This window comes from Anser brachyrhynchus (assembly GCF_964034855.1).
Source record: "Anser brachyrhynchus genome assembly, chromosome: 1".
NCBI lineage: Eukaryota > Metazoa > Chordata > Aves > Anseriformes > Anatidae > Anser > Anser brachyrhynchus.
In genome coordinates this window covers 7,999,988-8,024,413 of record NC_137694.1, presented here as the reverse complement: position 1 = coordinate 8,024,413, position 24,426 = coordinate 7,999,988, and the positions used below count along the sequence as shown (strand labels likewise).

General features: G+C 46.1%; 1 protein-coding gene across 1 annotated transcript in view; it reads right to left on the bottom strand.

Moving 5' to 3' along the window:
- The window catches only part of ELAPOR2 (endosome-lysosome associated apoptosis and autophagy regulator family member 2), a 102,743-nt gene extending 83,225 nt beyond the window's left edge, over nt 1-19,518 (bottom strand). Inside the window, exon 1 of the mRNA XM_080555335.1 lies at nt 19,159-19,518. Within this exon, the coding sequence (XP_080411461.1) occupies nt 19,159-19,278 (120 nt within the window). The 5' untranslated portion in view covers nt 19,279-19,518. The remainder of the gene's footprint in view (nt 1-19,158) is intronic.
- Between the last annotated feature and the right edge of the window lie 4,908 nt (nt 19,519-24,426).

The following is a 24,426-nucleotide window of genomic DNA, read 5'->3' as shown; positions in this document are numbered from 1 at the left end:
TCCCAGCCAGTACAGCTAGCAAGCCCCAACCTTGTCACAAGCCTTTCTAAAATAACTTGTGCCTTGAAATCCAGCAGCATTCACTGGGTTAATACAAACTTTACGAGCAGGAGAACATAAGGAGCTGCCTAGTTAAGAGAACTGCATGACTAACAGCCTATTTAGATAATGCAATTGATTTTATATACATGTAATTTAGTTAATAGAGTAACTGTATACAATTTGGGAGGGAATGGATGGGCAAACTAAATGATAATCAGCCCATCCAGCCTCCAGCCAGCCAGTCTTCAGGACGAGGGAGCAATTCAAATGGGCTCCACTGCTCAGCTCATCCCCCCTTTCCCCACAGCCCCCACTCCTGCCAAGCAGTGATGTACCCAGTTCTCACTGTCAGCATCTCACCACAATTTTAATTATTGTTCTCCCCAGTCCCTGGATTACCTCTAATATTTTGCTAAGCTTTGCTAACCTGAGATGTGTCAATTCACTTTTCAGGATTCCCAGCACCAACCCAGTGTATTTCTGACATACTCTCATCCAGCTATCATGCCTAAACCACTCGGGGTTTTGCTTGTCCTGATCCAGACAACCTTTCTCCAAGGGTTTTGTGGTCTAGATAGCACATTGGATTTGACTGTGAGGCCAGATTTTACACTTTCTGGCCTTAAATCACAACTGCATGGGAGGGGGTCAGCTACTTTGACACAGGCATTGTCTTTGGCACAGAGCAAATAAATTGGTGCAATCATTTTGTCACAGTTCTCCCACAAAACTCTTTAAAATGTTTTAACCTTCGTAAAACAATGCTGAATGCAATAAGCCAGAGTCAGACTTTACTTGTAATAGACTTGTCAGCAGTACATTGGCTTACTACAGCGTAGCAGCGTGTTATCTTCTGTCTCTACGAACTGTAACACAGCCTTTCATCCCTATAAAGCTCTACAAATATTAAAAGAGCCCAAAGGAGAGTTCAGAGTCTTCCGTCTTGAAAATTAACCTCCATGAAAATGAATTCACTGTTCTAAGTCCCACTCAGACATTATACACTTCCAAGACATGACTTCCCCCAGCTCTCTAACACTGCCACTGTCCACCATCGTTGCTAGATGAACCCCAGCAGAAGAGGGATGGATCCATCTTATTTAATTTTAGACGTTTACAAGGCATGACTTGTTGTCAACAAGCACACAAGGAGAGAGTACTTAGTATGGGATAGGTGGGATACAGCTCAGAGACTCTTCCCTCTTGCGACACCCAATTTTCCTACACTGCCTGTAGCAGAGACGTAAAGGTCCAATACTGAAAGTGATATTTATACCAAGACCAATGTCAACAGAAAGGTGGAGAATGCCAAGCTCCTCCTGGCAATAGGAAGGACATTTCCAATTTTAATTTTCCTCTTATATTTACAGTCAAATAAATACTCACAAAGTGAACTCACAAAGGAAGAATGGCTGCTATTACTACTAAGCAATACATGTCAACTGTCCTTCGCTATTCACAACAGGAAAATCTTACAGTTTAAGGGTTATCCACAAAGGGTTTATTGTTTTGTTTTGCTTTAAGAAAGCCTCACTCACTACAAGCAAATCAATGCACATGTAATAGTATTTGAAGTTTAATAAATACACACAGATCTTGATGCATGGCTAAACATCTTCCGTGACACTTTCACTATCTCAGTTAGTAAATCTGTGATTATTTCACAGTACCCCACTGCTTCACATCATTTTCCTTCCACACAGCAAGAATCAGCTTCTCCAGGAGTTATCAGATCCCACTGTTTCCAGACCAGAGATACCACATTTTCTTGAAGTTATCTCTTTTAAAACAGAAAGCCCTGTTCCAATGTTCAAAACAACTATTTTTAAAAGTACATTTTTTTCACTTGTTCTTGTTTTGTGACAACAGGTCTTCAGGTGACTGCATGTGCAAGTTTTTGGTGGAGAACAAGGTCACAGTGGTACCGGGCACACCTTTGCCTCAAGGCAAAAAGACCGATCCCTTCAATGCCATGCCAAAGTAGGATCTCAGGGCTTAAACCTGAAATACAGAAGTCAGTGAAAAATTCCCACCAGCTTGAAAGATGCATTAGGCTTAAGGAAAAAAAATGTCAGGTTCAATGATATTATTCATGATCCCATGCAGCCCCGTCAAAAATAGAATTAATGGGCTACAGCCTTTAACTATCAATATTTAATCATCCTATCCACAGCTCAAGTACTTGCCTTTGTAACTGCTGATAAGCTATTCTATATCCACTCTTTGATATCAATAAAAAAAGGAAAAAAGAGGTGTAGCGCCTCATTATTTTGATTTGATAATATTTTCATTCACCCACTGTCCTAAATTTCTAGGTTGAAAAGTGAAGAAAACTCACAAAATCCTCACATTTTGTTGTTTAAATATTGCTATTCAACAGCCACAGCACAAAGCAAACAACCAGCCTTGCAGAGGGAATCATCCTACATTGACTCCATGTGCCGCGTTTGCAAGGAGTTTCCAAACCCTGCTCCAGCCAAGAGCTGCAGGTGATGTCCACGCTGCCTACTGACTGCTCTTCCAAGCCCACCCATCTGATGACACTCGTTTGTCTTCCCCAACAGCAAGGAAAGCTTTGGGTAGTGGTAGAAGGTGCTCCCCAAAGCACTATGAGATGCCAGGTGCCCCTCACCCACTCTCTGCAGATCAACTTCCAGGCATGTCAGCAGAGATCCACTGACACAAGGCGACTTCCACACCCAAACCAGCTTTTGTTTTCAGTAAAGTACATTGTAGTGCCTATTAAACACAAACATCAACTATACGGTATGTCTCATGGAAACATTGCGTGCATATGGACACTATATAAAGCCACCTACACGATCCCAGTGCAGCATACTCTAATTCACACACATTGGCACAGTGTAATAAACCAAAGCACTCTCCAAGAACAAGATTCGCGTTTCACAGCAAATATGGTTAGGCTTTTTATTCAGAGCTATGGAGTTATTACAGTTGGGAAGGCCTGACAGTATCAAAGTTGATCACAGGTCTAATTATAACTTTTAATATGCTGGATTTTATTCATTCCTCCTCCTTTCCAACCTTGATGTTTTATCCCCAGCTATTCATGGCTTAAGACTCATAAGTGAAAGAGAAGCTCCTATTTTTTAAGTATATATGCTGCTGACTGTTGCCTGTTCAGAAGGTAATTTGCATACAAAGAGTTTAGGGTATTTAACGGCCCACAAGCAAATCCCAAGAAAGCCATTACCTATGGTACCTGCAGAATCACATCAAATATCTTAAAGCCACAGGGAAACTCGCTGAGCTTCTGTTTGTGAAGGAGTCAAGGCCATCAGGAGGCTCCAGACCTGAGACACCAACCAGATGAGTCAACTGCTTCAAGACAAGCAGGTTTTGGCCCCCAGCATCAAGGGAAACCTGCTCAGGAGGTCTCCATTCCATAGACCTACAAGCTTTCCCCAGGCCACCCTTGAAAATTCAGCTTTCCATTCTCCCAGACTATTTTTTCCTTTTCATTTCTGCCCCTCTCCCCTCTTCTGCATGCTTGCATGAATGTTGTGCCCAATTACAGCAGTTCCTTCAGCACCAGCCAAATGAACATGCTACTTGTCATGTCTTCTCACAACCTTTCTTTATCAGATGTAAGATAAGATGCTAAATTTGGGCCCTTTTTGATCTTCTCAAAATAAAGGACATGGTGAAATCCCCACCTCAGGCACTCCTGAGAAGGTGTAAAGTCAAACTAGAAGTAAACTGTATATAAAACAGTTGAGTGGGGTAAAACACTTTACCTCAGAGAGGACCTAGGCTGATAATTTCAATGGGAAAAATATCTTTATGCTCATGAAAAAAATAAGACAGAAGGAGCAAACATTAAAGAAAATATTACAGTATACTTATCTATGAGGCTCCCCCAATCTAAGTGAAACATTTAGGGCAACAAAAGCACTTTTGGTCATGTGTAAGTACATCCTAGAGCCTGTGCAACTTCTTCCATATGGTCACTACATCACTGAGCCATGGCTCTAAACCAAGTTTCACTTCTGGAGTTACAGGAGAATAAATCTTCAAGGATTCAGTTCACAAACTATCGCCGAACCGCCCGTCTCATCCTGGCAGGGTTTACGGCAGGTTCATGTGGAGCAGTAATCCAATTTTACAAGTCGTCCACTTTAATCCAAAGAGGACCTGAACTATGGCCAGATTTAATCATCTGAGGAATCAAGGGGTCCCGTTTCATTGCATTTCCTCTCCAGTAACAGAGTCCCACAGCAGCATCCTGTCCAATCTGCTACACAAATTAAATTTTAAAAAGCATATGAAAGGACATCACAAGTAGCCTGATAAAGTCAACTGAATGTACACAGCACAAAAGAAGTATTTTTATAAAAACCCACAAAAGACAGCATGAAACTACCACCAAACTGACTTAACATTTAAATATTTTTAAACATCAGTAAATGCATTTTTTTTAACACTGCACCTAAAGTTAAGTCTTCGGTTTAATGGAAACAAAAGGTTTTAATTCAGTAATATATCTCAGTTATGTCAGAGTACTGTCTCTCTGCAATTTGCAGAATTCCCTGACCTTAATACAGCACAGTATTTCAGCATAAACTTCATGTTAAATAATTAAAAAAAAAAAAAAAAAAAACTTTGGTGGAATTATTCATGTGCTTAAAAACAGGCATATAAGTGTTTTGCAGAGCTCCAGCTCGCCCTTCTGCTGTTGGTTATCAGTTCCTGTCAGGTGTGGGGGGTTTTCACAGTGCATTAGGTAGCAGGAAAATATTAGAAAAAGAACAACATTGTTATTAGAGGGAAGTCAGGGTTATGCTCCCTCATCTAATCTTGTAACATTTTTATGCCCTGTCACCTCCTCTACAATTTCCTACCAATTGCATTCACTTCACATTTCCTTTTCTCCTTTGAGAGATGACATTATATGGGAAAACATCAGGTAGCTCTCTGGCTTGGGCAGGGCAGGAGCAGGGTACAGCCATGAGAAGCCCAGCCCTCATTTCCTTGTCATTATTTACACAATTTTGTGTACTTTTGGTGTGTTCCTCACTCAGGACATGTGGACGGGTAGGTCTGGCTCGCTTCTGTGCTCAGTTTTTTGCTTTTAGACGCCGACTCCCTCAAAGGCTGAGCTTTAGGTACAGGGATAGGCTGAAAGGAACCTTCAACGTGGATGGGATTGTGCCAGTATTAGCCCAATACAAGGGATCTCCACCAGTATATACAATCCCTAAAAGAAGAGGGATAAGAGCTAGAGAATTAATCGCTTCTGTGACTAATGATTTTGCGCTACAAGTGAAACTCACGTAATTGCAATAGAAACAGTATTTAAGCAAAGTAGTTGCATTGACAGCAAACCTGTTTCTAACCAGGACTTTTAACTGTTGTACGTACATGCAGTATTACAAACCAAGGATTCCGATAAGGAAGAAAGGGTATGCTTCTTTTGCAGAGCCTAATTAATTCTTGGGGAAAGAAAAAATATAAATATTTTTATTGAGTTTTATTACCAAGGCTGTATTTACTTGTATGAAGATCATGACCAGATTCTGCTTTTTAGAAACATGAATTTCACCAGGAGCCTTTGGGGGAAGGGGAATGCAAAACCAAAACCAGTTCTCTTCCCTGATTAGTTGGTTTTCAGTGTACTCTTTGCTGCCAATTTCACACAGCATTTTATTTGTTTGCTGACCAGATGGCTGCATATTTTCAAACAGGGGAAAAGAAAAAAAAAGAAGGAAAAAAAAAAAGCAATCCGCAGCAAATAAGACATCTATTAGTTGAAACTTCATCAATCCCAGAAGGCAAAAGCAGGGACTGGGAGAATGAAGAACCACCCAGTGTAGAAGACCAGGTTTATGACCAGCTAATGAACCTGAAGGTGCACAAGTCCATGGGACCTGACGAGATACATCCATGGGTCCTGAGGGAACTAGCAGATGTATTTTCTAAGCCACTCTCCACCATATTTGAGAAGTCGTGGCAGCCCGGTGAAGTTCTCACTGACTGGAAGAGGGGAAATATAACCCCCATTTTTAAAAAGGGAAAAAAGGAAGACACAGGGAACTACAGGCCAGTCAGTCTTACCCCTGTGCCTGGCAAGATAATGCAGCAGATCCTCCTGGAAACTATGCTAAGGCACGTAGAAAATAAGGAGGTGACTGGGGACAGCTAGCAGGGCTTCACTAAGGGCAGATCAAGCCTGACATATCTGCTGGCCTTCTACGATGGGGTTACAGCATTGAGGGATGGGGGAAGAGCAACTAATGTCATTTACCTGGACTTGTGCAAAGCATTTGACATTGTCCCACATGATATCCTTGACTCTAAACTGGAGACTTGGATTTGATGGGTAGACCACTTGGTGGGTAAGGAACTGGCTGCACGGTCGCACTCAAAGAGTTGTGGTCAGCAGCTCAGTGCCCAGGTGGAGATCAGCGACGAGTGGTGTTCCTCAGGGGCAGTACTGGGACTGGCACTGTTTAACATCTTTGTCAGTGACATGGACAGTGGGATCAGGTGCACCCTCAGGAGGCTGGCCAACAACACCGAGCTGTGTGGTGTGGTCAACACGCAGGAGGGAAGGGATGGCATCCAGAGGGACCTGGGCAGGCCTGAGACGTGGGCCTGTGCAAGCCTCATGAGGTTCTTGTCAGAACCCTTGTGAGTAACATTTTGTTTCAATAAAATATTAAATTTTAAATCTCAGAAAATGGAAGAACTCATTTTACAAATAAAGGGCTAGAGACTTATATTCAGTGATGAGTATGTTGACAAAAACAGCGCCACAAGGATGATCAGAGGCTGGAGCCCCTCTGCTGTGGAGCCAGGCTGAGGGAGCTGGGGGTGTTCAGCCTGGAGAAGAGAAGGCTCCGGGGAGACCTCCCAGCGGCCTGCCAGGGCCTGGAGGGGCTGCAGCAGAGCTGGGGAGGGACTCTGTGTCAGGGGGTGTGGTGGTAGGACAGGGGGGAATGGCTATAAACTAAAAGAGGGTAGGTTTAGATTAGCTATAAAGAGAAAATTCTTCCTTCCTAGGGTGGTGAGGCCCTGTCCCAGGCTGCCCAGAGGAGCTGTGGCTGCCCCATCCCTGGCAGTGCCCAAGGCCAGGCTGGATGGGGCTTTGGGCAGCCTGGGCTGGGGGGAGGTGTCCCTGCCCATGGCAGGGGGTGGCACTGGGGGGGCTTTGAGGTCCCTTCCAGCCCAAACCAGTCTATGATTCTATGATACTGAACTTTGGGAATACTGAATGTTTTAATGAATATCCCAGTTTTGCCCCCCAGAAAATTAAAAAAGACAAAAACAAGACTGATGGCACCTGTAGCATCAGAGGGAGCTCACGTCTGGGAGGTCAGGAACTTCTGCCTGACTTGCAACCACTTGTCCCAGAAAAGGACTATGCCCTTTGTGAGTGCTTTACTGCATTACATGTCTGAAATTACCCCCTTCGTTGAACAAAGCAAGATCCTAAATCACAGCCTGACAAGAAAAAAATACATAGCTGTGTACTTTTATGAGGAAATCTCATCCAATATTTCCCTCTTGGGTTACCTCCAACCCCCAGAGTACGTTTCCACTGGAAGAATAACTAATAAATAAAACCCATGACAAGCTAACTGCCCAAGGCTGCCTGAGCTAAGCCAGCAATGGAGAAAAAGCAGCTCAGGTTTAACATGGCCATCGGCTGCATTCGGCTCCTAGCCTCTTCCCTGTATTCACGCTGCTAACCCCAGTCAAATTGACCTTCAGTAGTGGGGTCCAGCCAAGAGCTGCTCAGTGCACACTTCTTCTGATGCGCAGACTTACCCACAGGGCTAAGGCATCTATAAATGCAAATTCATTAGCATTTCCAGCAGCCAGATGGTGCCTGGAGCTCCAAGCTTCCCTCTCATGCAAGACCAAGGCTGGGGCTGAGATGCGAGGCGGGGGTGACAGCAGTAGGCACAACTTGGGCTGCAGCACAATTAAATCCCCTTCAAGGGGCAGGATCACGCGTTATCGCTGCGGCCGGATCGGTCAAATAAATCAGCAGTGACTCACCAGCCCCCAGAGCGGAGGAAAGGCAGGACAAGGAAGAGATTAGAGTTGTGCTCAAGCACGATTTCTGAGCTGTCCCTTGCTATTGACTGTGCCCGCAAGATATGATCTAGTCTACAACATTAAGAAATGCAATCGTATTTGGTTTTCCTGCCCGGGTAACACAGTCAGCCTGTAATCATGCACTCTGTAAGCAATCAAATTCAACACCCTCCTTTTCACACGAGGAAAATAAATCCAAATACAGGTCTAGCCCATTTGACAAACAGCCCCAAGAAATCACAATCCGATCATTACATGCAAGCTTACAGTTTTAATCCTGTATATATCATAACCAAAAATTTACACTGGCAGGAACTTGGTGTTAATTATTCCTCAGATAGGAAGAGACACCGCTGTGTGATAACACCCCTTCGGAGGAAGCTGCCATAAGGCAAAACAATAAAACTCTGCTCACAAATAGTTCCCCAGAACTAAGGACCAAGGCTGTGCTCCTGCTGTGTTTCCATTTTAATTCAGTCATTCACAGGCAAAGATTTAGGTTCCTTCTCCAGTGTAATGAGGCCGTTGTGGAGACCTAGCTGCACCGCTGTGATATCCTGGCTTTATCAAAACACGCTTGCCCCTGCAGCTTGCAAGCAACCTTGGAGCTTGTATAACAGCTACTGTAATTCAGTTACAGCAGAGATTGATTCTACTGATGGGTCTAGATTCACTTTATATTACTTTAGATAACTAAAAGTTGGGTGTCTACTTGACATCCCTCAGTAGTCAATAGAAAAAGATGGGCACATTCAGCAGAAAAATCACACCAACCTTACAGGATGGTAAAAAATAGTCTTGAAGGGTGATTATCACTTTTGGCATTTAGACATTTAGGTCAGCCTAGGTAAATAACTTCTGCAGTTAAAAGTGAGATAAGTCCTGTTCATGGTATGAAATGCTGGCTCTGCCCAGTGCTTGGCTGTGCCCAGGACCCCAGGACCTCATGCTTGGACTATGCATGGGTCACTAGAGCAAGTTTTCTGTCTCCACTGATTTTCTGCTGTCCTGAAGAACTATGAGGGTGCTACATGCCCTCCTAATGTCCTAGGAACTCAAGCAGCTCGACTCAGTTAGTCATCCCATGGCAAAATTGCCTCCACTCGCCTTTACTGTCTGAAATATCTCCACAGTCTATTGAATCACACACAGACTCATTCACACAAGCATTTGGCCATGAGGCACAGGTGGTTTGAAGATGTAACTGTTCTCCTCTCCAGTCACAGTGCTTGAAATACCAGGCTGGCGATATTGCAGCCCAGTGAAATAAAACACTGTCATGAAACTTGGCATACGTGTGGCAGGTCCTGGGGTAGACATGAGGACTTCTGCTGGAAAACTGCTGAGGAAGTCAGACTCAATGCCGTTTACCCACTGCACCAGTTACCATGGGCCAAAACCATGCTAGAGAACATGCTAACCAAACACAAGGCCTGCCATATTTAACAGGACAGAAGCTGCCTGTGAAAGCAGGATATCGCCTAAATAATTTACTTTTATTTCCCATATGTCTGGCTCCTAATGAGGTGCCGCTGGGTCTCCATCTGACTCTACAGTGTAAACACTGAAGGTGAGTAATGGCAAAGTTTGTTAACCAAATTGTGCTTTCAGTACCAGCCACATAAAGCCTTCCGAAATCTTGCGTCAAGCATCATTGCCTATGCCCCATAAAATCCATGCAACTTATTCAAGTGCCACAGTATCTTAAAGCATGATGCAACTTAGCTCCAGTTCATTTAACTTTTCACATTTTCCAACTTCTCTCTGCAATCCTGAGTGGAAGCAGACTTACCTTCCTCCCTTCCCCTAATGAAAACTATGATTCCTGCATAAGCACACAGCGGGCTTTGCAGAAATCTTTTCCCTCGTTTACTAAAGCAGTTCAGGAGATTAGCAGGTCAGTATCACAATGGACAATGCTGCAAAACACTTTTCTTTTTAAATTTAAAAGCTGGAACTAAAAATTAGATGGCTCTTCAGAGAAGCCAGCAAACATATAAGCAGTGTTGGCATTGAGTGCAGTTAAAAATACTGCAAAACTAAAGGAGAGGAGAATTGATTCCTTTTCACTTTGTGGCTCTTCTTAGCTAAAGTGAATGGGAATCTGACCATCAATTACAGCTGTTTCAGTAAGGAGGTAGGGCTGAAGGCTGAATTATTTGTGATGCCTGGTCTGTGCATCCCTATAAGGATCCCTCAACACTAACGGGACATGTTGCTTTGGTGCAGGACTGAGCAACACCTTTAGACCCTCTTCCTCTTTCCATGCAAAGGCTAACATAGAGCTCACTGGGCTTCCAGCCAAAAAAAGAAAGGAGAATTCAGAGTCCTGGTGACTCCTATATTCAGCATCCAAAACCATCGTTAATCGACAGAGTCACCCTGTCTGCTCTTCAGTTGGCCGGGGTTCAGGTGTTATTTGAGCAGCTCTAGGGAAGATAGCTGTTACCTTACTAACCAGGACACTTGACATTAGTCACGAGGCAAGACAAGCTGCTCATCAGCAGGTCTGCAGGGCGGATGCTTGCCAAGAAAGGTGCAGTGCTAAGAGCTGAATCATTTCTCCACTCCAATTCTACTGAGCAGCCTCCCAGCATCCCTGAAATGCACATCGGGTCACATTCCCTTCATGCAAGCATTAATCCTGCTGTAAAGGAGGCTGATTAGGGTTCCTGTTTCTTTCCTTCAAAGAAATGTCTGATTATTTCTTTTTTAAATTGGATGAAATAAGACCAAACAAAAGAGAGAAGAAAAGAACTGTCTTGGGAAATCTTTCTTCTTCTTCATTTGCTTTAAGGAACCACAGTGCTGGGGATTAAAAGGAGCCAACCAGAAACAAGCAGCATTTGATCAGCACTGTTGACTTGCCAGCAGGAGGGAGCCATGGATATAAAAGCCTGTGAAAAAAACATAAGCCATCATTTTCCGACGCACATTTCTCAAAAGGCACGGCTCTACCCTTGCATGTTTTTTAAACCCAACCAGTCCATATGAGGATTCTCCTTTGAGAAACTTCAGAGAGCAAGAACAAAACCAGAAGGATTTCATATGCTGCAAGAAGCACTACAGGAAATTAACACTTTGAGAGTCAACAACTGAGGTCTAAATCACCTCTACCCTTCAGTTTGCTACTGGGAGTCGCCACTTCACAGTATTTTCATTTTCTGGGAGTGTACGTTCACTGTACACACTGATTCCTCTACTATTAAACATCTATTGTACTTAATCAACCCAGCAGCAGTTATGTTAATGGCAGCTTCAGGTTTTGCACTCCCTGTTGCTTCTTTCTTGAGCTTGGTTATCCAATATATTTCAATTTCCTGACTTTATTTGCTACAACGAAAATATTTCTAAGCAAGCTCAGGATAGTTCCAAACTCAGAGGAAAAGCTCATCCTTTCCCCAAAGCAGTTCCTTTTTTTTCATCCAATTAGATTATAAGATTAGCATTAGTAACCCACAATGGCAATTACTGAATAGAAAACAGATGTTTTGGCTGTGTCTACCCTGGTAAATAGAAGAAGGCCAGGGATTTGCCCAGTGTCATGGACTGGCTCCCCCTGCTTACGTGAACCTCTTCTCCTGATGGGAGAAGGTTGGGTGTAGACTTTTACCTAGTTCCAAACACCATGATACTGTAGATCATCCTGGAAAATATTTGTACCTCTAAGATGGAAGGAAATCTAAACAAACAAAAGCTGAGCTTCCCAGCATTTTCACCACCAAATAATGAAGTTCCTATCTTTTTTTTTTTTTTTTTGTAGGCACTTTCCAAATGTCTTCAAATATCACCATAAACCATTTCTGTTGCGTGCTGTGCTCCTTGACCCTAAAACATGAGGGGCTAATGCTAAACCAAGTGGTTGAGTGATTTGCCTTTTCTTTGTAGCAGTAAAAAATAGTTTGTCAAAGAAATCTTCTAGTTGGGAACAGCCCAACATTTGAAATAATTGTTTTTTCATTGAAAGCATGCCTTATAGCCAACAAATATCCCTTTCCTGAAGGCAGAACACACAACTCCACAATGGAGGACAACAGTCCAGTTCTTCTACACCTATATCTCATTTTCTTCTTGTTCCTCCACCAGAAAATAGTCTCCTTGCCATGATCTCAGTGTAAATCCAGAACATGACCACAGTTTTGTATTCCACAGCCAAAACAAGAGAGGACCAGCCTTGTGCCTGGTGAGTCCTAAAGTCCCACTGGGGACTCAACACTGAGTCATCCCTGCCGTTCATCCAGCTAAAAACTCATCTTTTTCCCTCCCTCCTCCTTTTTTTTTTTTTTTTTTTAAATTTTTTGGCAGTTTCATTTTCAGCCGAATCATCATTTGCTCTGACTCATTGCTGGGGTCACCAGCACCAACACAGGGGAGCCTGCAGCTCAGCTGCACTCGTCATCTTCAATCACCTTAAATCGGCTGTGAGCCCTTGTACCAAGCATACAGAGATTACTGCCTGGCACTATTTATAAAACTGAGCATCACAAAGCTTTTGAAACAAGGTTATTATTAGATTTGGTTGATGATTTGTAAACTGAAAGTATTCATTAAAAAAGAAGAAGAAGAAGAAGAAGAAGAGGTTGTCAAGAAAAGGGTTTTTGACCATTTCACTTCTTTATACAGACTTTCACATTCAAAAGACTGAAAACCAAAAAGGTTTTTATTACCACCAACCAAAACCTAAACAGATTTTCAGGCCAAGAGTAATAGCTAAAATGCTAACAACGGGGAGTGGGAGAGACACTCTTTTCTGGGCAGACAAAAGAGTCAGGAAAGACACGGCCGTGCTGGATGTCAGCCCAGCACCTTTGCAGTAGCAGCCCCTGGAAAGACCATGACAACTCTCGGGGACGTGTGGGACCTGTTCCCTGACACCCCTCAAACACTGTTTCTTTCTTACCTCAAGCATGAGGGGTTCAGGCTGCCTTTCTTCTTACTACTCCTGATCTATTCTCCACTTTAAGTTTTTTCTGCTTAACTTGGGCTCACTGCTTCCTTCAACAGGTGTTGATAGTGACTTATGCATATGTATAGCATATGCATGTGTAGCATATGCACATGTAGCATATGCACGTGTAGCGTTCCCCTGACACAGGGAAAGCCTGCTCTAATTGCATCTCCCCGTTGTCCACAGAGTGAGCCCTTCAAGTCCTGATGTGATAACCTCTGGCTCTACCCCATGGTTGTTACATTCAGTGGTAGCCCTGTCAATGGCTTAGACGAGCACGGGGTCAGACGTGGAGGCAAGGGCAGATCCAGTATTTCTGATACTGGAAATCCTTCCAGCAGATCCAGTATTTCTGATCCAGGTCCTCAGCCAGCATAAATCAATGTACAGCACGGCCAAAGCTTTCCCAGCTGATGCCCAGTGGAAAATGTGGCCCAGGTGGGGAGTGCAGCTGCCCAAATCAACGTGCAACCCAAATCTCTGCACACACCCCTCCCAGCACCCAGGACTCCCAACACAACGTTGTGCATGGGTGTGTCAGGAATACCATCAGAGCTCGTGTCCCCACTCACCATCTCTAAAGCTACAAAAGCTTGGAGATGAGAGACGAAGGGAGACGAAGAAAGGAGACGAAGAAGGGAGACGAAGAAGGGAGACGAAGAAGGGAGACGAAGAAGGGAGACGAAGAAGGGAGACGAAGAAGGGAGACGAAGAAGGGAGACGAAGAAGGGAGACGAAGAAGGGAGACGAAGAAGGGAGACGAAGAAGGGAGACGAAGAAGGGAGACGAAGAAGGGAGACGAAGAAGGGAGACGAAGAAGGGAGACGAAGAAGGGAGACGAAGAAGGGAGACGAAGAAGGGAGACGAAGAAGGGAGACCAAGAAGGGAGACGAAGAAGGGAGACCAAGAAGGGAGACCAAGAAGGGAGACCAAGAAGGGAGACCAAGAAGGGAGACCAAGAAGGGAGACCAAGAAGGGAGACCAAGAAGGGAGACCAAGAAGGGAGACCAAGAAGGGAGACCAAGAAGGGAGACCAAGAAGGGAGACCAAGAAGGGAGACCAAGAAGGGAGACCAAGAAGGGAGACCAAGAAGGGAGACCAAGAGAGATCTCAGGCTTCTGTACAGAAGGTAAATACTCATCCTGAATGATCAAGTAGAGCTTGATGGTGGAAGTAGTGCAATCTTTTCTTGGTTTAATGTCTACTAATCTTTCGAGTTTATGGTCTGTTATTGCATCTTCTATTGTACCTAATTTTCTTATTCTCGAGTCATTATGACCACAGCTCACTTTCCATTTTTCAAACTATCAGCTCAGGTTTCAAATTCAGACACGGCGCTTGTTTCTCCTGTGCTTCCCCCCACCTCCTGCCTTGGTCTGTCTACATGCTATGGCAGTGATGTTTTCTGCTGGGGTACCTAGGCCTTGGTATCTGCCTTCTCACCTTTTATGCACGTGTTTCCACTCCATCGACTTTATTGTCAGCAGTTTTATAGCACGGTTATTGCTTTTCTTTCCTCATCTTTATGACCCTCCATCACAGTGGCAAATGGAAGCTGTCCATTTCTCATTTAATCTCAAAGACACAAGGCTGCATAAGAAGAGGTGATAAAATTAATATGAACTGTCTAGGAATCTTCCCACGGCTTCTTCTGCTGAATAGGAATTGCTCATAAATTAGGAGCCTGAGACCCTTTAGGGTGTTTAGAAATCAGGGAATACAACACCAGGTCACCCCACCAGCTGGCACAGATAGCTCCTACTTTGCTGCCAAAATAGCCAATGCAGATGCTTCAGAGAAAGGGACAAGGATAACAAGAAGGGACAGTGACAGAACCTACTGGGAAAAAAGTCCTTCCTAAATGTCTAGTGATGAGCTAATCCCTTCAGAGTCTTCAAGGCCAGCAGAGACTAAATCCCAGAGACAAAGAAGTTCCATAGGCTGTTTACAGCTACATGAAAATAAAAATATATCCTTTTAATAGTAATAACATTTAGCTTTACAAAGGCACAGAGAGCCTTTTTAGTTCTACCTTATCCTGAAGACTTGCACCTCTTTAGCTTTCTCTACCCCTTGCATTAACAAATGTTTTTCTTTTTCTCCCTCCTTTGAGTTATTCCCCTCTTACCTCAACAGCATCTCCCTCTGCTTTGATCACCACACGTTTATTAACATATTATAGCACAAACACAATTATTCGCAGTTCCCGAGCACTAATGATAAGGCGCAAGAACACTCTTACATGTTTTATCTCTCTCTCTTTCTTTAAAATCACTCATCCAACTTATTTCGCCATCACCCATAGGATGCTGTCACTGCAGGGCCCCCCACTATGACCCCAGCCCTTTTCCCAGGCAGGTACAGTTCTCTTACAACAGAGCAGTGCCTAAGACACTCGGATTCCTTCTGGCAGATGTTCCTGTTTTTCCTGCTAGCCTATCTTTGGTGACAGGTGTGCTGACTTTATCTAGCTCTGTTACATAACATCCTTCCAAGACTGACACGTATCTCCTCTCCATCCTTAATATGGAAAGACAGAGTTTCACCTTGCTTCCCAAACTGCTTATCTTAGTACCTATTATCTTGATTTAACATACTAATATACTTAAAATACCTCATACTTAACTTAGGTACGTCCCATTTTTTAACCTTTTCTCATCATGAAAATGGACATTATTTCAACATCGTTAATCCACGGCACCTGACCCAGTTTCTCTCTCCTTAAGATTTCCTTGGCTGTGTCTTGCAAGTGATTTCATGAAAGATTTTTTCATTGTCCAAATAAATTATTTCTATCGCTTCTATCTTCTCCAGAAATATCCCAGCAGACTAGTACAAAAATACTTTCTCATATAGAAGGCATTTAGCATTACCTTTTCTACTCATTCATTTTATAATCCTGTACCTGGTTTGCCTGCCATCACAGTAGGCAGGTAAACCATCCAATATAGCAGCTTCACATTTATTACACTCATCAAAATTATATGTGTCCGCTCTCACCCTGCACACTGACTTACAGTCAAAGAGGGTATATGAGAGAAAACATTTTTGCTAGCAGCTCAGATACTTCTTATCCCTCTTTGCAAACAATTTGGCTGAATGAGAAGTAGAAGAGTCATTTTTTTTACAAAAACAACAGAGGGAAAGGAATGATTAAATGAGAAATGATCCATTTAGGCTGAGTATCAGCCAAAATGTCCTAAAAGAAAAATGCATTCAGATTTGGGAGAGCCTCTAAGGAGAAGCCAGCGAAGACTCATTCAATTGGAAAGTTTAGAGAAAGCATCAGGCAGGCAGCGGAACACGAGGCGTAATAAAAACACACCCTGCGGTGGCAGGGGGATGGGCACGAATATCTCATCATTCCCATCATAATAGCTGAACACGTACTCAATGCCAGTGAAAAACACGGGTGTCATCAACTCCCCGTGAAGTCAGAATTTATGCAACACGTGAAACGTTTGTATCAGTATCCCATTCATTGCTGGCACAAGCAGAAAGAAGTCACCGAGCAGTTATTCTCATCCTAATCGAGTCACCAGCTGGCCAGAAGCACAGGATACAGCAGCGGGTCGGGCTCCCCAGCTCCTGCACCCCACAGGGACCCCAATCATCCAAGCCCAGTCTGCCTCCAGCTCTTGGGGTCGCACCCAGCCCATCTTCGGACGAGCTGCCAGCACCACAGAGCTCAGGGTACAAATGGGCATCACCACCGGGGATGAACACTGGTATGCCAGAAGCTCGTGGCTACACCAATGTGCTCCACGAAAACCACCCACGGGAACATCCATTCTCGCTGCTCGCACATTTGGTTTGCAGCACAGACATACCCTTCCCAAATGCAGCGTGCTGAACTACTTCTGGCCCCGACGAAAGAAAGCAATGTCAAAAAGGTTTCTGGAAAGTGACATTGCGACACGTGATTATCGTTACTATCTGTGTTATCGGAGCACCGCGGAGCCTCAGGCACAGCCGGAGATCCCGCTGCTGCAAATGCTGTACCAGCGTGGAAATCTCACAGACTGGCAGACAGGCATATTTCTTATAGCACAGAGGAGAAAGAAAAACGAGCTGTCAAAGAAAGGGGTGAAAAAAAAAGTGCAGCTAAAGACAAGATCCCCTGTAGATTCACAATGAACTACCTGCCAGAGCATTAAGCCCTGTGCTTCTCATGCCTTTTGGGTACAAGCCAGTAAGTCTTCCCCGCGTCTTCAAAGGGCTGTAATAATGTTACAGGCAGCGCTTTTTCATCGCAAGTCTGCTCAGCCCAGAGTCAATCACAACAGGAGAAGTTGTGATTTTAAAGGCAATACACCCAGATCGCTCAAATAAGGCCAAATTACAACAAAAAGTTTGGAGACCGACACATGACAGCCAGGCATTAGCTGTGTTTTACATGAACCACCAGCTTTGTTCTTCCCTTTTGCAAATCAGCTGCTCTGCCAGCCTGGTTCTTTGCAAGCTGTTTTTATTTATTTTTTTTTAAATCAACCCAGACACGTTTGCAATTATATTCCCTGGGATATATGGTTGCATGGGTGCACACACACACACACCAGCACAAGTTACGTGCAGCTCTTTCACCACGTGAGCGAGGGAAGTCTCTGTCTCAAAGGGTACATAGGTGAAAATTTAAGGCAAAACAACATTGTCCATCCTTCTGAAAAGGAGGGAAAAGCACTCAGGTCCGGATCCGAAGGGGCACGGAAATGGGGCCCCAGCAGAGAAATTGCAAAGCTCAAAATACCAGCTGCACCCCTCGGGTACCCCTGCTGAGACTGAGCTGTCGCCTTTAACCTTCTGCAGAGCTTCAGTCTCCGAGCGAAGAGGTAGGATGAGAGCAGCCCTCACGGGGCCTGCTTTCCTTCACCAGCTGCGAAGGCAGACAGGTGATATAAAGCAGGTGGCTCCATAACCCCCCTTCTCTCAGGATGGCCAACGTTTAGCAGAAACACACCCCAAACAGGCACCGATTCGGGCATCCCACATTTCCCCGTACTGCGAGACTTCCCACACTAACCTAACCCTGAGCCCTCCCAGTGAGGCTTTGCTGCTTGGAAGGCAAAAAGTAGACATCTGAGAGCCAAAGAGGGAATATTCCCGATGCTGGGGATGCCCTCCCTCCCCACAGGGAGGAGACAGGGGCTGCTGCACCTCCAGCTGAGGTCCTAGGGTGCGATAGCCCCCAAGCACGGATCAGGACCCTCTCTGGGGATATACATCTATTTCTTGTTAAATATTGCAGCCCCAGTAGGCGAGGAAGCTCCGTGAGCACCCCCGGAGAGGTAGAAGAAGGGGACCGATCGCTGCCAACCACCTCACAGGTTTCTGCTTCTCTACAGCCACCAAGCGCAGTTCGGGAAGGTGGCACGCAGCCCCCACACCCAGATTTAACGCACGGGAACGGCTCGGTTGCTCTTGAAAAGCAGCAGAGAGGGTCTCCCCGCACGCAGGGATGAGGACGCAAACCCTGGAGCAGACAGGGGCAGCCTCGGTCCCCTCCATCGAGGCTTGTCCTGGGCTGAGCACCCCAGACCCGCAGCCCCCAGCCCCACGGCTGTGTCCCTCCCCGGTCGGGTTTGTACGGCAGGAGAGAGGCAGAAAGTTTCTCTGCCCTTATCACACGCGTGGCTCAGCCTAGGACACCCCCGGGTGACACATTTTTGGGGGGGGGGGGGGGACGACAGCTTGACCCCCCCACCCATCCCCTTTTGCACTGATTCAGGGCAATGTTTAGAAAAGCAGCGAGCACCACCCGTGTCCCTCTGGCGTGGGGTGGGGGCGGTGGGGGGGGGTCTCGGCTATTTCCACGCAGGGGAGGAAGCAGCAATGATTTTGGGGGGGGTCGGACCGGCAGCCAAAGGGGCAGCTCCAAAAGGGGAGCCCCTTTACTGTGGGGGGGGGCTCAGCTGCTCGGGGGGGTCCCGTCTCCTTCTATCATCCCAAAGGGTAGCCCTGGGGGGGTGGGGGGGGGCAGCCATCCCCATCCACACCCCCAGCCCCGGGGTGCCACCTTATCTACGGGCAAATCCCCAGCCCGAGGAGGGGAAAAAAAATGAGGAGGGAAAAAAAAAAAAAAAGAAAAAAAAAATCCCAAATCTCACCTCTTGGCAAGGCGGCAGCTGCAGGGCGGCAGCCTGGCAGCCCAGCAGCCAGCAGCACAGCCAGGCGGTGCCCCCGCACCCCCGCTCCGCTCCGAGCCTCCGCATCCTTCGGCTCCGCATCCTTCGGCTGCTGGAGGGGGGGGGGGGGTTGTCACCGTCCCCGCTCCCTGCCGGACACCTCCTGCCTGCCCCTGCCTCCGGGAGGGGCTAGCCCTGGCCCTGAGCCCCCCCTGCAGCGGGGCATAACCCCTGGGGAAAAGAGGAGGGAGAGAAAGGGGGGGGCGCGGGGCTGGCACGGGTGGCAGCGGCCCCGCCGGCCGCCGGCTGCCGGCTGGAGGCACCGCCAGAGCCCGGAGGAGGGGCCCGGAGGAGGAGGAGGAGGAGGAGGAGGAGGAGGAGGAGGAGGAGGAGGAGGAGGAAGGCAGGCGAGCAGCCAACCAGGCAGCCAGCGCAGGCGCATGCTGCCGAGGCTCAGCCAGCCCAGGAGCTGGGCGCTTGCATCCCCCCCCCGGTTGTACCTTCCCCGACCCCAAAAGGGTCTGGGGGGGAGCGGCGCTGCTGGGGGAAATCCCCCTCCCTGCCCTGCTCTCGGCTGCTCCGCTCCCGTCCCCGTGTGCCGGGGGAGAGCTGGCACCCGGCTCCCTGCTCCTTGGGTCCTTGCACCGCCCGGGCACCCCCCGGAGGTGGGATCCCCCCCAGCTGGGATGCGAGGGGGATCTGCAGGTGGGATGCAGGGGGGAACTCCAGGAAGGATAAAGGGGATCTCCAGCTGGATGCAGGGGGTTCTCCAGGTAGGATACAGCGGGGATCTCCAGCTGGATGCAGGGGGGGTCTCCAGGTAGGGTGCAGGGGGGATCTCCGGCTGGATGCACAACAGATCGCTCCCCTGCCCGCCGCCGTGTGACAGTGACCCTTCTCCACAGGACGGGAGAGGAGCAGCTCATTCACAGCCTGACCCAAATGCACCCCCAGAATGACGCCGACTTCTCCCTCTCTGGCTGTATTTCATCCCGGGGTTTGTCTCCCCTTCATCCAGCAAAGCCCACCTACTCATTCCTGACGAAGTGCTTTGGTGCTTCAGGCACTGCCGCTCACCCTGCCTGGCATCGCTCCCTGCCCCCTTCCATCTCCTACACAACCAGCAACACCCAGCACGGCCACAGAGCACCCCACGTCACCAGCACAGCGTGTTCCTGGCCCTATTGATCCACCTTTTCTAACTCCAATACATAATGCTTTTTTTCTTTTTTTTTTTTTTGTATTTCTAATTTGTTGAGTGACTTTTTTTTTTTTTTTGGCGATTTTACTGCAATTCCTGCTCACTGTGATCCAGGTTTGACTCAGCCTTTATTCATCTCTGGAAGGGAGATCAGGAGGAGAGGAGCGGAGTCAGATTTTGACTGCGCTGTGTGACCCCTCTGCCTGGCTGGTGTCATCACTGTGACTCCATGCTCACACAAAAACAGTTTCATTAAATCTTTGCTTGCCATCGGAGGACCTTGCCGGAGCAGCCTGGAGGGAGCTCAGTGATGCTCTGCAAACATCAACAAGCTTGAAATTTCCTTTTGTTCTCTGCACTGGGTGGGCTTTGAGGTCCCTTCCAACCAGTTTGAATAGGGTCTATTCAAACAGACCCTATTTGAATAGGGTCTGAAATGCCTGTGAGGTTAAATTCTGAAATTACCTGAAGGGAGCGTGGCAAAAACTCTGCAGTACCCAGTAGGCATGAAGCCTGCAAATAAATAAATAAGTAAATGGGAGCAGGGAACAAAAATAATAATAATAATAATAATAAAGGATACTCATAAAAATTAATCAGCTTAGACAGACATATACAAATGAGGCAGAGGGAAGCAGTGCAGGATTTGGGAAGCATCATGTAACTATAACTGAAAAAAAGTAACATGCATGCAGTAGCAGAGTTAAAGGATTTTTATGTCTACTAAAAGCATATAGCAGTAAGTGACTCTGGCAGCTCTTAGACCTGTATCTGGAATCTTGACCTAGTATTTTGATTCAAGTGAGAGGATGCAAAAGCAATTCAGAAGAATCGCACAGTCTGGGTTACAAACAACTGCCCTGCCCTTCTACTTCTAAGTATAAAAGGAAAAAATAAAATAAAAAATTTAAAAAAAAAAAGAAAAAAGGAGAAAAAAAAAAAGGAAGAAAGCTATGTAGTAATAATTTATAGTGCAACCACTGTGAGCTTTGTTTCAAGCTCCATCTCCAGAGCTCCCTGTGCTTTATTGTGCCTCTCCATATGTCTGGTGTTAAGGATGCTCTTAAAAGAGCACCTTCGTACTGCGCTCAGAAAAAAATCCTGACAGCTTTTAAGCATTGAGAACCCAGGTTTGTAAGTGGCTCTTCCTGCCATCAGTGCAATGTTCGAGTTAATCACGGACTTTGGTGTTTGCAGAGCTCAGGCCATGGGCTCCCCCAGCCGCCAGCGGGCCGGGGCAGAGGCGCAGCCGTATGTCGCTGCTGTTAATGACACCCAGCGAAAGGGAAATCTTGGGGGCTGCCAGCTCCCGTTTGGCTGACAGCAATTAGTAACTGCACTCGGGATTAGTCAGGCCCGTAGGCTGACATTGCCTTGCGTGGGATTACACGGTAGGGGAAAGGAAACTGTTAACCCTTTTTCACTTTTTTTCTGTTTCTGAAAACTCCTTACCTGCCCTCAGGTGGCTTCCCATGAGACACAGGACTCCTTCCATGGCTCCTTCCCAAGTCTGATGAGAAATTTCAAACGTGTTTTAAACCTTTGAAACCTGCTTTAAATGGTACCCTGAAGTGTCCAGAGCTGCAAGCGATAGCAGCACTCTTCCAACATGTTTTAATCACGTATTTGGGAGGAGCTGAATGTCACCCTAGAAATGCCTTTTCTCTCCGTTATCTGTCTAGCTAGCTCAGACATGAACACCTACACATCATCAGATGAATCCCACCATAGATATTTTTCTTCTGCCTAGGGTGCTCTTTGGATGAGGTTCATGTCCTCCAGCTGTGGGTGTCTGTTACGATGTACGTGTCTGGCCAGCTTATACAGCACCCCCCAGCCCTGCTTGCATCCGAACCAGAGAAGAGCACGGCGAGATGGACCTAGTAGAGCACAGCGTGCTTACGCGGCTACATGACCTGGGCTGTGCAGGCTTCATCACGTAGCTGTAGCATACTTATGTAAACCCACACCTCCAAAACCCTGGCAAAAGGCTGGCTTTTTGGCTAAAGAAAAGTCAGGATCGGCTTATACTGCCTTCTCGTAGTTCTCACTCCCGTACGTAACGCTCAGCACTTATCCCTTCCCCTCCTTTTTTAATATCCTTGTTTCCAAATGCTGTATTTTCAGCTCTTCTCCCTAGAGATGCTCAGAGCGTCTGTCTTTTCCAGCAAACTTCATCTTTTGGATCCCCTTTAAACCTCTGAGAGCCCTCCAGTTGTTCATCCTTCCTCACTGCAACTTAAGTTGAATTTTCCTGTAAATCTTACTCACGGCTTGGCATTAGAAGAATTCCTTTAATATATACAATTTAATTTTGGGTATGCAAAGGTTAGGCATGAAAGATCCAAAGCACTTGATGCTGTTTGAATCTATGGACCTGTAGAGAGATGTTAGAGAGCTAAGCTGCCTTGCTTGAATCTGAATCACAAGAAATTCAGCAATAAGAGTGGAATTGCTCTGCTTTTGAGATATCAATATGATTTGACAGCTCCTTCTTTGCTTTCCAGACTAAGGGGAAAATACGCATTTTCAGTTTTTAAACATACAGGCCAGGTGATTATTTTTTTTTCCCCTGGTGCATGTAGAATAAAAAGCAGCAACCACTGCATTAAAATCAGCGAGCGTGTTTGCTTTGAGTACGGAGGAACAGCGCCGGTAAATATTTCCAAGATAACTGCTGATAGACAGCAGGATCAGCTTCCGACCCCGTTCGCTGTTGCCATTAGAGTTTCTCAGCCATCCATCCACGGCTGCCTTTTCCCAGCAGAGCTATTTATCTGCTCGCGGGTCGCAGGAGTGTTTTGAGTAATGATGGCTCCCTTGACTTTGCGTGCAGAGCCGAGCCTTGTTAGGTGGCACTGGGGGACCCGGCTCGGCGTGGTTATGCCCAGCGAGGACACACAGCCTGGGGGTTGTGAGCCACCTGAAAAGTAATGCGGCTCTGTTTATAGAGGCGCAAACTGCTAGAGAGCTAAAATCTGTGTGCTTTGGCTGTGGTCACTTGGTGTGTGAAGTAAGTTAGGGTGAATGACACTGAATAAATAACTTTTTGCGGTAAAGAAGGGTTATTTGGGCTAGTCCTGCAGCCCTTTCTATGGCGATGCTGGGAATATTGAGGCTGATCATCTTCGTTTTAGGGTAGTAAGGGCTCTGCAGGTGCATGGCCTTGATTCTGGGAAAGAGTTGAAGGCAGAGCATCCTCTATGCAGCGCTGTAACCCTGCCCAAAGGGTCCTCACGCTACCCATCATCTCCAGCCACCATTTGTCCCTCACATCCTCACAGAAGCATCAGGGCCCACCATCCCGTGATGTGGTGGAGAAAACTCCATCTCCCACCCACCCCACCAGAGGCACCTCTCATCTCCAGGAAAAAAAAATTAAATATCATGAAGCTTTCACATAGTGTGAAAAAGGAATAGGGGCCCATCTTTTCCATTAACTAGCTTGAGCTTGATGAAGGTTTTTGTGATTAAAAAGGTGAATTTTCAAGGGTCTTCTCAAAGGTCTTTGTGCTCCCGAATCAATGACGACATTTCCTTGCTCTTCGAAAGCTTCACAGAAAGCAATGCCCATCACTGGGAGCCATAGTGAGCCAACATTAAAATGCTTTGAAAGTCCCACCTGCTCGATAAATAGGAACTTCTGTAGATATGACATATTTTATTACCGCATTGTCACTGCGGTCGGCAGCCAAATTAATTGCACTGACGCTGCCAGTAGTGTTGACACGCACAAAGGCAGCAAACAACTGTAACTCGGTATTAACATCGGTATTGATTTTCTGCTCCCGGGAGAGCCTTTGTAAACTTTCAAAGAACAGTTTTTTTCCAAATAAAAAGTACCCAACTAAATGTCAAAGACTGTAACGGAGTCATTTCAGTAGAAGGCAGAGATGTGATTTATGATGTGGAGAGCCCAATTCTGATCTCACACATGTGGGTGTGAAATTGCGCTGACCCTACTCCAGCACGCTGCCAAAACTGGTCTTTATGGTGACTCCAAAGGCATGTCATGATCGAGCAGCCTGATCTACCCCATCATGTTGACC